This window comes from Hemibagrus wyckioides, linkage group LG10 (assembly GCF_019097595.1).
Source record: "Hemibagrus wyckioides isolate EC202008001 linkage group LG10, SWU_Hwy_1.0, whole genome shotgun sequence".
Classification (NCBI taxonomy): Eukaryota; Metazoa; Chordata; class Actinopteri; order Siluriformes; family Bagridae; genus Hemibagrus; species Hemibagrus wyckioides.
In genome coordinates, this window is record NC_080719.1 from 15,996,725 (window position 1) to 16,009,136 (window position 12,412).

Genomic DNA, 12,412 nt, shown 5'->3' on the forward strand with positions numbered 1-12,412 from the left:
CTTGGGTCACAGATCAACTCAAAGCAATATGGACACTGATACGAATGCTGACAAGAGTCAGCTAAAAGTTAATTTGGCTGTTGAAGTCAAAGAACAGTCTGTCTCTTAAGAACATTAGTAAGTGTGTGTCCTTGCTGTGTGACCTGAAGATACAGCACAGCCCTCTAGGGTAATCACATTTACTTTTCCAGAGGACACGTTTGGGAGCACAAAAACAAAAGAGCAAATGGATTTTGTAACACCTTCTTGCAAATAGGCCAGCTTTACAGAGTAATTATACAAAAAATAAATAAAACCCTATAAAACCACTACAAAAAGTGACCTGCAAACTGATTAACAATGCTTAATTACATTAGTGGGCCTACTGATGTATTGTCTTTGCCTGAAACATCCCCTGAGCAATTTCCTCTTCCCTACCAGCAGGGACATGACAACCCGGATGTGATTAAGCATTGGCGATCTCACCCCAGATTAATCTGTTTTTATACTGTATTGACTTGAAGTTTTTATCCTCCCATTCTCCCCATCATCTAATTAACACTGAACTACCCATGGAAAGAAGAGTCAAGGGTGGATGGGATAAGAGAGGAGGAATGAAACTAAGGTGGCCCCCGTTCTTGTATGGTGAGCCATTTTGAGGATTACATTTAAATTGTGACTGCTGTTTACATCGAAGGCATTTCATACATTTCTATTATTAATGCAGGTTCTGTTATTCGCATCAATATTCCATGTGGTTTTTAAGAAATTAGAGCTGCATCCTGGAGTGCATATAGTGCACCATCCATCCATGCGGCAGGAAGTACAGAGGCCTCCGTTGTGCATCTGCTACCACAAAGACCAACGTAATTGAACATAAACACTGTTTCCACTATTGGGATGCTGATTTTATATCATATTGGTTGGACATAACTAATCCTCTTGTTCTATGCCAACTCCAGGCTGTTACCACAAAGAAATATTTTTCTGCATCCTGAAGTGTATTATTCCTTTTACACCCACCAATATGACAATGAAATATTTTAATTTATTAAGAGGCAATATGTTGTATATCATCTCCATTTAGAGCTATACTTAATGTTGCAAACTGTCCATGAAGCAAGTCTGATCCTGTCATAACTTACATTATAGCAGTGATGAACAGTCTCTTGTGTTGTCCATGTTTCTGACAAACTACAAATCATATAATGTCAAATCTGACAAACTACAAATCATATAATGTCATATCCTACAAATATCCTGAAGACTTTTCTGTGTTGGAAAACTTGAAGCAGACATGACACTTTGGAAATGACCCCTTCCAAAAACTTCATAATGTCTACAGTTACACACATTTTCACAAATACAAGTCTCCAAGTCTGTGCAAGGTACTAATGAAATGAAAGATGTCCTGTAAAGAAACTTGATTAACCTTCAGACCAATCAGAATCGAGCATTCAACAGCAATCTGGTATTATTGCTTGATTACCTGCATGTTCCAACATAGGGGGTTCAGCCTGCCATATTTTTCAAACCTCCATGGAACTTCATGAAGAGAATTACATGATAGCCTTCACTAGCAAGCACACATAAAATAAAGAACTTTCTAAATTAAAAAAAATATTTTAGAAGTCATCTGCACTTATTCTGCCTTCTAAATGGGGGAATATTTCAGAATCTTAGATGTGGCCTAGCTATGCAGCCCCACATCAAATATCTGCATTGATGCATTCAATCACATTCATGCCTCCAAGTTATTGGCATCTGCCGTATATTTACATATGATCAATAAATATATTATGCAAAAAAAATAATGCTGGTGTAAAACTAACATAGAAGAAGCAGGTATAAACTGTGGGATGGTCCAACCTTCACAGTGGGATAGTGAGGGCACACAGATGGAAGCAGAGCAGGAGGCAGACATGGAATTGGGGCCCTGTGGTGATTAATGAGAGTCCTAGGGTTGCTACATTAATCTAGTTAGCGTGACACACTGCAGAACCCCAATGAGCCCAGGAAAGGTCCCTCCACCATCCAGGGAATTAAAAAAAGGTGACATGTGGAGTACAGCTGACACCTGAAATTGAGGAGAGATGTTTTACAATTGGAGCCTTCACCTTTGACCCCACAGGCCACCCACTTAGAATAAGCAGGGGTTAGAATGATGGGGTTAACAGGATGACTATTGTTCTAATACACAGCAACCAATACTGAGAGGCATGCATTGGGATACAATGTGATCAGAGATAAATTATATAATGAGAATAATGGCCTCATTATAGAAAACCTGCCAAGTGAAATTCTCAGTGTGAACGACGTAGTAGTATACATATACATTACACTTAAACAGGAGCAAAATGAGCCTAAGCTTAATTTGTATTTATTTAAAAACTACACACCCACAACAACGTATCACACCACGCCATGACTTCTATTACCCTAACTAGGTAATGATATAAGGTTTAGTGTGTATAAACATCTCTGCTGAATTTTAGATCCCATGAACAGATTTGAGCACATACTCTGAAATTAGGAACTTTCTGAAGTCCATTCTAAAAAAACAATGATAGCAAACATCCTAATTTTAAATGTAAAAGTAAAAGCTAGTGTCTGGTGCCTGTTCTGTGGCTCTTTGCCGGGTTGGACTGCTTGAGTACATGATTAAAGGCAATTAAGTGGTGAATAATTTGTGAAGGCGCACTGCTCACCAGGTAATGATGGCCTTCATCAGAAATTCCATAAAAGTCCAATAAAAAGTAATGACCTGAAATCAGAGCCGAGTTATGATATTTGGCCAGGGGCGGTATATTGGAGGAAACGAGGCCTGCAATTGCCTTTGCCATCACTCCCAGACTATTTGATAAAAGTCACTAAGCAGAAAAAGGCACAGGTGCTCCTCACATAAACAGATACAGTAACTTGCTGGACAAAGATGACATCTAGACACATTGCCCGTTTCTGCAGAAGAGGCAACTCTCACCTCCTTTTCATGGTGCCGATGAGCTTAACAGGGGCCATTAGGGAGCAGTTCCACATCACATCTACTCCCTGTCTAGGAAAAGCTGAAAGGTAGGGAGCTGTGAAAATCCTTGCGGCACAGCACAAAATGAAATTCGGAGGGCAGTTGTTAGAAATGACGAAAAGAATCAGGTCAGAGACGCACACAATATGACGAGATGTGCTAGAATGATCTCAACACGCCAGTGTTTTCGTATTATCAAAACGTCACCGCTGACCTTATCTACAGTTCTCACCAGATGTGTAACCTACATGGCAGATCCACACTGCTCATCAGTGATCTCTTACAACAAAAATCATCAGATAGTTTAACTTTTTTTTTTTTTTTTATAGAGCACATAAAATTATGTATGGCGCATACAGGAAGGGGATAATCTGGATGGCCCTCAATGCATACAACTTCTGTTAAAATATGGACAAATAAACAGCATATTTGTGATTTGGCATAATATCGTATCATTTTCATACTCTGAAACAACAGGCTAGTTGTATATACTGGGTCTGGGATCCAGTGGCATAAACAAAACAGTTGCAGAATGCATTTTTACCTTGTAGGCAGATATTAAGCTAATGAAACAAAGAATTGGTCCTATGGGAGTGGGTGGGATTGGACAGAATTCCTTCGGGAGAGGGTGGGATTGGTCAGAACTCATTCAGAGTGAATAAAATACATATGTAATACATGTGTCTCTAAATCAGGCCACCTCCACCATCACAGCATTGATATAGTTTATAATAAAGTGTACACAAGTCTAAAGGTCTTACAATTTTATTATAAACTGAAATAAGTCAAGGAAAAAAAATAGTTTGTTAAAATTTGTTGAATTGGTCATGAATTGGTCCTGATGTTGAACATTTACCTCTGAACACTCACAGTATTATTCCTTTATACATCTTCAGTGAATCTTGGAGTCACATCCAAGAGTTTATCCAGAACACGAGGTTCATAGCGAGACATGTAGCATGCACTCACAAACATTCACACACACATACAACACACAACCTAGTAGCTTCTCACCACTTTTTAGAATCCTGGCAGCTGCTCTGCTTCTACATTCACAAATGTTAAAACACATTCACTCCCCCTGTTCAAACTGTAAATTTATAGGACAGTAAGCTAGAAATAAGCCATCTATAAACATTATGTTCCATTCTGACTTCCTGAGGCACAATCAGCCTTTGTTTGCATACTCCATTCACACTAGACAGAGTAACAAAAGCACTTAGCCAGAGGGTTAGATGCAATACACAACAGCATGGAAACAAACTTCTTTCAAAACCCCAAAACCAAAGGCTTTGCTGGCCTTCCTTCCAATCCCACCTACTACAGCAGTAGGCACCCTGGTGAGGATCAAACAGACGGGTTGCCAGATGCTCTCTGTAGGAGAGAACACTGGAGTGCTGGATCTTCCCCATGCTCTACAGGCCACCTCTGTGCCTCTGCTGATGCTCCACTAATGTTACCAACACCCTTTGACAGCAGTGCAGAGTTTGCCTTGTGCAAAACTGCCAAAACCACAGGCTCCTATATTACTCCCAGCTGTGAAAAGGCATACCCAAGAACTGGTTCATGGCTATATCACTTCAAATGCTAACATATTAAACTAAAAACAGAAGGCTTATTCATAAAAGCTTGTAATTATTTAATTATTTTTTCTGTTTTAGTTTTGTTTTCTCTCTTGTCTTCTATCTGTGTTTGGATTCTGATATTTAAGAATCTTCTCCCTCAGCTTGCTTCATTGCTTAACTAATATGTTTTATATGAATGAAAAGTAAATAACGTTGGATAAGACACTCCGGGTTGAAAGAAATATCCTGAAACCGCCTTTACAATCCTGCTGCTGTAATTTTTCTTCATGATATCAGAAATCCATCTTTCATCCTACAAACAGTGACAGTACAATCAAGAGCAATATCATTTAGCAGTACTGAATTGCCTGTGGAGAAACAGACTCACTCCTGGGAATTTATTAGTGTCTGGGGGAAGGTCAATTCACTTCCAGGTCAGACCCCTTTTGATCTTTAACTTTAAAAGGTCCAGAAGGTTAATTTGAAACAAAAACGGACAAATCAATAATCGACAGGCCTGTATAGTGAGAAAGACGTTACAACACTCACCACGTGGTTCCTGGTGCGGTGGTAGGGTTGGACGATGGGCAGTCCCAGAGGGGTCACCCACTGCACCGTGCTGCCGGACTTAGCGATTAGCCTAGCACTCTCAGTTAGCCAGTCCTGCAAATAGACAGATGTACAGTTGTTTCCTCGGGCACAGTCAAAATAACAGGCCCAGTCAAAACAAACAACCAAAAATAAACAAGCGCTACAGAAATGTTTATGATTCAGTCTATTTCGATTGTCTAGTTGTATGTTTGAGTAAATGAGGTCAGAAATTCATGCCCCCTTCTAACCCTCTGAACCCCGAACCCCTAACCCCTGAAAATATTTCCACCAATCTGAATGAAGTCATTACCATAATAATGAGAATTGTGTGATCACGGTCAGGACGTTCAGCTTGTGCTGCTAGTGAATATTTAAATTGTTTACATCATCCAAGTTTAATTTTTACAGAAAGAAGAGATTGTGACTACAATAAAGTAGCTTAGTATTTCATCTTTGCCTCATTGCTCTGTTTGTTGAAAATAACAGGTATTGCACAGTGAATATTAGAAAATGAGTTCGAGTGAATAAGCAACTCTGGTTTCAGCACACTGTGTGAAAACTGCAGCGTGCATGTCTTCCCTCTGGAAGCTATAGAGCACATCCGTTTATGTGCATCTTCAAAGGAGTACAAATTGTCCATAAGGCAATCCCAATTTAGAACACAACCGAGTTCTATTTACTTGGATCAACAACCTCAGCAAGACAACAAAGCTTACCCAACCAAAGGTCTTCTTTTTGCACAACTGTCTTTCTAACTAGGGCTGAGGAATAGTGCTAAAACAGGTGGCCAGCTGTTGCTAAGCCCCATTTAATAAACCTGCTGATTCAGAGCAGGAGCGCTAGCTTCCCAGCATGTCTGACTCGCAGCATTTTTCCCAAAAGGCTTTCCTCCAGAGGACTAGGAAGATATAAATTCCTCCTTTCTCCATGCATAAAAGCAGTTCAGGCCCCATGCTGGCCCATCTATCAGACACCTCCCCTCCTTCCTGGCCCAGTTATTTTCCCTCCTTTCCCCAACACAGCCAGGTGTTGGATATTAGCAGGAAGATGAACTACCTCACTACTTCTCCTTTTTTCCCCCTCGCTTTTTTCAGGGCCTGACCTATTTACAGGAGATAGAAGCGTCTGAATGCAAGGTGGGGTATTTTTCAAAGCGTCTGGGCCTGTCTGGGTTTCTCCCACAAGATTTGCAAGAAGTATCCATTCCTGTGGTCGCTTAACCGTAAGACACATGCAGGTGCACAACCTGTGCAGTGCTATTGCATTAGGAAAATATATGAATGAATCTAGCTCATTCATAGAAAGGAAAAAAAAGCTAAAAGCAGGTGTTGTAGATTATATTGCACCTGGGATGTAGAAATGAGCAAATGTAACTCGTTCACACCAGCAAGCAACAAAATAACAGGTGTCCATTCATTTTCTAAGCAACACACAGTTGCAATTTCAGAACAGAGCAACAACTGACATGTGAATTGAAATTTTCCCAAACAATTTGCTTGAATGATTCCACAGACCGATCCTTTCTGAGGTTCAGTTTCCCACTCAGAACTTTAGATCCTATTGTTTGATGCTGAAAAATGAAAGAAAAACAAAAGACTGTGGTTTCATATTATCCGGTGTATATGGATATGAGTATATGAATACTTATGTGCATATTTAATGTGTAGAAAAATAATGCTTTTGTGGCAGTACAAATGTTTGGCATCACTGGTCAGAGTATGTAGCTAATATAGTTTGCTTGATTAGAAAATTTTAGAATCCTCTAAACTGTCCACACACAAGACACAGTATTGGTTGCATCACACTGATTAGAGTCAAATCGATCGACTTCAGGCTTGTTAGTGTGAAGTGCATTGAGTAATCGTGGTGTACCTGAATCTCTCTTGTCCCAGTGAACATTTCCTTCAAGCTGCTGAAGACCTGATGCACAAGGTAGTGTGAGGCGTCCCAAATATATTCCTGCAGACCAAACAAACCAGATAGGTGAATAGTCAATATAATTAAGACAGGTGCGCTTAGCTATTTTAGAGTGCTGGGATTTAGATTAGGGCTTCAGGAACACTGTCCCTCCCCTAGAGTACACATTAACACCAAGAGGATCCGCTGCTACCCGGCACCTGCTGGCAACCAACAAAGGTGCTGATCCAGTGAGTCTGGTTCCTTTCATACACACACCTGCATACATAAACACTCTAATCACATACACACCTTTCTCGCTGACTCCCTCAAGGTGATAATTACATGCTACTTTGCTGCTGATCTCGAGTTACTTGCTTGTTTGTCCACAGAAGAAAACAATTGGGAAAAGAGGGCTGAGAAACAAAAATGAATTAAACCATTTCTCACACATGCAGACATGCACAGGTTGCACTCTGTGAATTAATAAGTCACTGAACTGAAAGAAGAATTGGGAAAAAGCATAGCATGCTAGAATGAAAGTGTGGTAAGCAGCCTCTATAAGGTTCTCCAGTGTACATACACCAGTGACCACATTACACACCACCAATGATGCACTGAGAAAAAAACCTGACCTGAGACTGGCTTTTGTAAGCTTTACTACAAAGATATCACATGACATGTTGCAAGGGAGGACAAATCGCTATCTCGGGCATCCAGAACAACAATATGACATCAGTTTTTTTCCTTCCCCTTTTAGCTGCCTGGTTGGCAAATAGACTCAACAAGCTTGCAGCCTCTGGCATAGGTGCACTTGTTTTGTGCTGTACTTGTGTTTTTAATGTTGCTGTTTTGAGTTCTCAAATCATTAAATATACTTGTTTGCTTTATTTGTGCTTTCATCTACAGAAATCACTCAGTCTTTTTCGAATAACACCATGTAATGTATCTCTAATGCACCACAATGAAGCAATACTTCTTTAAAAAAAAAAAGTGATTATTTAGTGCATCCATTAAATCATGGGCAAACTTCTTCAAATGCACAAATTACTCAAAATGTGTGGCCACATTTTGGTGAACATAAAAAGAATCAAAAATCTGCTGAAGAATTAATAAATCGGCAAACAACACGTGTGGTTTATTGCCATAAAACTCCTCTACACATACACTGTGCTCATTAACAGTGTTCAGACAGACCCCATCAAAAAAGAATAGATTTAAGACCACATTTAAAGGTAATATTTTGTGCACTGCTCTGAAAGGGAGAAAGTTGCAGTAAAAGAAAATGCTATGTTCACCACGGCCAAAGAATGAGGAGAATTTTTAGTAAATTATTCTCCATCACCAGCCCTGCCTTTTTAACCACCTGCTACTCGTCTCGTCAACTACCTTTCTGACCATCACACTCCCACACACCCCAGCCTACCTTGGGAAAGTCATCGATCTCCTTAAGGCGCTTTTCGATCTGCAGTCGGCCACCATAGCGCGTGACCCCGTAGACCACAGTCATCACCGTCTGCTTCACCACCTTCCTGCTGATGAAACCCTCCAGCACCTGTGCGATCTTTATGCCTTTTGCAGCGTCTCGGGCTCGGAACTCCTCCACCTGGAACACACAGCAGGGGATCGGACTCAGTGCCCTGCTTCATCTGATAGACAATCAATTAGATGACAGAAAACATCATCTCCTGCCACCTTTACGCTCCACAGCCAATGCTTTCATCCTTATCAAGAATCAATGATGAACATCAATCAGCTCAACATGATTATTTCATTCATCATGGAGCCAGTAATCAAAATAATTTTTAACCTAACCAAAAATAATTTGAAGGGAAAAAAAATCATTAATATTAATTATTATATTTGAAATATTTTATTACAAATTATATAGTAATTTGTAGACCTAAATCTTTGATTCTAAAAAAATTTGAGAATCAGTGTTTCACAATAATGACTTATGTAATTTAAAGCTTTTTTTAACCCATTTCTGGCCCTGAAATGTACTCTGCCCGTAGCTGAAATAAAAGCTACTTCTTTTCCTTTAAAGGCAACTTGCATAGTTTTAACAGAAGAGAATGGATCAGGTTAAAAGAAAGGTTTGCCTGTATTTTATTGCAGTAGAAATCTCTAAAATTACAATCTGCTCCTTTAAACGAGTCCAGACACAATGAGATTGGGTTCCAAACCCTGACTTGAGACTTTTCCCCCTTTGACGCCCAGCCATCATGTTTAAATCTGCTGTGTGGCTTGATGTTTCTGGCCAGAAATGGAGGAAGCTTTACTTAGCATTCACACTTGCAGTCCCAGTGGAGATGAAATCAATAAGGCAGGCCATTAAAACTTTGCAGTCTTGTTGGAACATAAGCCTTTTGTTTAGTCTCTCACTCCTTTGTTGTTTTCTGAAACTCAGGCCTCAGCATCTCTCATTAAAATGAGAGCTCAAAGATGCTTCAAAGCTACTAAACAGCATGCATAAACAAGGGCTCTTAGCACTTGGTGTCGGCTGATGTGACGATCGGAAGACAGGAAGGAAGAGCAGAGCTTGGATCCGGCTCTGGAAGTTTGTAGATGGTTTATTCTCACTGACCTGCTGAGCCACACTACTGTAGACATCCTGTGGTTCTTCACAGGGCATTAAGTTTACAGACATGGCACCAATCACATCACGACCAAGTGCAGCGTAGTGCTGGAGGCCATTACAGGAGCCGTCCTGAGTGCAATACAAAAAGCAAAGGAAAATGACAGTCATTTATAAAGAGGAACAGGTCACAACAGAAACATTTTTAATAATCCAAGTGATCATGCTATTGTAATAAACAACAAAAAATCAAAAGCAAATAAACCGATGGAAGAATGATGCAAACTACTTTGGCTGTGCTGCAACCTTCTCCATTGCATCCAAACACATATAGAGAGAATTCAGTGCTGCATCCCAAATCACACAAAGCACACTAGTAGGACACATAAATAGTATTCATATACAAGCAGATGTATACTATAGTAGTATGCTGTTTGGGATGCAATGCAAGTCTTTGACACTAACAGCATAAATAAACCTTTGCATCCCTGAGTGGTTGGTGTCTCATAGAAGTTAGATTTTATTATAGCCAAACGATGGGGTGCGTTGAGTTTTGACATTTTTAAGCTGGTGTATTATATATGTGTAAATTAGTAAATTGGAATAAGTTACTCAGTCTATTTACTGTAGAACAAGGAAATGGGACCGGTTATCTATAATGATTTTTTAAACTGCAATTTACATGAATTAGCATTTCCTGAAAGAACACTTCCTGTCACTGTGCTGTGCATCAGCTGGACACTATAATAAAAGCCATGAGCATCAGCAAGTTTTAATGAGATGTCAGATCCAAATTAAAGCGAAACAAAGTGTGTTGGTTTAGAGAAAAGGTCAGCCCTCGTCTTAAAAAGAAAACAAAGCTCAGTTTCCAGTTCATAGCCACCCTCAGAAACAAACATACAGATGAACAATATTCTGTACCTGATGTACAGGGAAATAGGAGATGAACTGTGTGGGGTCATGTGATCTGGAGGCATTTGCTATTTCCATGCAGCATGCCAGAGTCTGCCATGGCTCATCAGCATTCATCCACCACTTCCTGCCCTAAAAAACAATGCAAGGCAGTTCTGTCACTCTAGAAACATGACACACATCCACATAACGTTATCAGACCTGCCAACCCTGAAGAGGAAAAATGCATAATGCCAACATTGGTTACAGAAGGTAACACAGCACATTTTCACTATAGGGTACTTATAGCAACAACCAAGCTGTCAGGGTTGTAATTCTGTTTACATGCAATAAGATAGAAAAGTTTATTCTGTCATTGACTAGTGACATTAAACAGTTACAAAAATAATCAAACCTGCAATGGCAAATAGCTAGGCAAATATTTGCATAACATTATGATCAGGCATAACAATTAGGGCTTCTTTAGGATTAATTTTGTATAAAACAGAAAATTACAGTTACCACCCACCGTTAAAGGGTTGTCGGCTGAGTCCAGGATGTCATCCATGATGGTGTTGGCATATTCCAGTCTCCCAGCCAGTGAACTTCGCTTCTTCAGACCTGTAAGGTTCACCAGGTGGATCTTTAACCAGTCCAGGCCTTTAGGACCCAACGGCTTCCCTTCAGCAAACAGCAAGACGGCTCTGGTTACATCACTTCCCAGATGGTTAAAGTAGGGTGGGCACGGGTAAGTTCGCCCACGGAAATCCATGTTGTGAGGGAACCAGAAGATCTCATCCCTCATGTGGTTGGCAATGGACAGCTTGTAGAGTGCATCCATGCGCAGACTGTGCATCTCAGCCACCTTCTTCTTGGCCCTTGTGGCCTCACGCTTAAGGTGGGCCTTCTCGGCGGGCGTGTATGTCGGGTCATGAGGGTTGAAGCGAGGAATTTCGGGCGCCTCGGTAACAGGTGGGGGCACGTCCAGCTTCTCACTGCCCTTATCATTAAAGATGGAGATGATTATGTCCAACAGAGGTTTGTTGATCCTCCAGGCACAGTTGCCCAGCTGGCTGAGGGAGTCCAGCACAGCATACAGCTCCTCATCCTGGCATTTCTCCAGCAGCAGCTGGTGCTGGATGGCACCCTCAACTGAGCGCATCAGCTTGGTGGGAGTCAGCAGGTAAGCCCCACTCTTGGCTGATGTCCAGGGCACTGGTGGGCACAGCATGGGAATCACATACGAGTCAAAGGTCAGCTTGGTCTCCATGGCTTCTGACTGTATTTGGGTCAGGATTGGGTGTGGTTTGATAAAACCAATCTAGAGAACCAATGAGAACAGCAAAGGAGATTAAAGCAGACAATCATTTCTAGTTCATTAACCTGACAAACACCTGACATATATGCCTTGACAAGCCAAAAGGCAACATTTGGCATACAGTTGTTTGGTGCCAAGAATTAATTTAGATCCTGATACAGAATGCCAAAGCAAGATTACCCCTGCTGTGGTTTCTCTTGCTTTATTGTCTTGGAACCATTAACTCATACAAATCACCTTCCTACTGCAATCAATAATCTTACCTGCATGCTCCACATAGCATACTTCCCAAGCAGTGCTGCCATGATTCTATGCAATATGTTACCAACCCGAGCGGACAAAGCCGTATCAGCAAGCGTGGTCATTAAAATGAGCCCAAGGTGATATGAACTGCACCTTGACTTGTGAGCATGTAGACCCTGGCAAAAGAAAATGTCTTGCTCACAGAACTGAAGTATTCTCACATGTGGCAGGATTTCTGCACTTCCCAGCATGCCATTCTCATTTTTAATGAACGTGCTGATACTTGCTGTTCTGAGCGCTCAGGTCGGCCACCCATATGCTCTCTATTA

At 40.8% G+C, this 12,412-nt stretch overlaps 1 protein-coding gene across 1 annotated transcript in view; it reads right to left on the minus strand.

The window, feature by feature from the left end:
- The window catches only part of polrmt (polymerase (RNA) mitochondrial (DNA directed)), a 42,768-nt gene that overhangs the window by 13,471 nt on the left and 16,885 nt on the right, over positions 1-12,412 (minus strand). The window contains exons 10-15 of the mRNA XM_058401243.1: positions 11,052-11,843; positions 10,553-10,675; positions 9,641-9,763; positions 8,480-8,659; positions 7,030-7,116; positions 5,116-5,229 (exon numbers count right to left, since the gene is read on the minus strand). Coding sequence (XP_058257226.1) covers positions 5,116-5,229; positions 7,030-7,116; positions 8,480-8,659; positions 9,641-9,763; positions 10,553-10,675; positions 11,052-11,843 — 1,419 coding nt within the window. The remainder of the gene's footprint in view (positions 1-5,115; positions 5,230-7,029; positions 7,117-8,479; positions 8,660-9,640; positions 9,764-10,552; positions 10,676-11,051; positions 11,844-12,412) is intronic.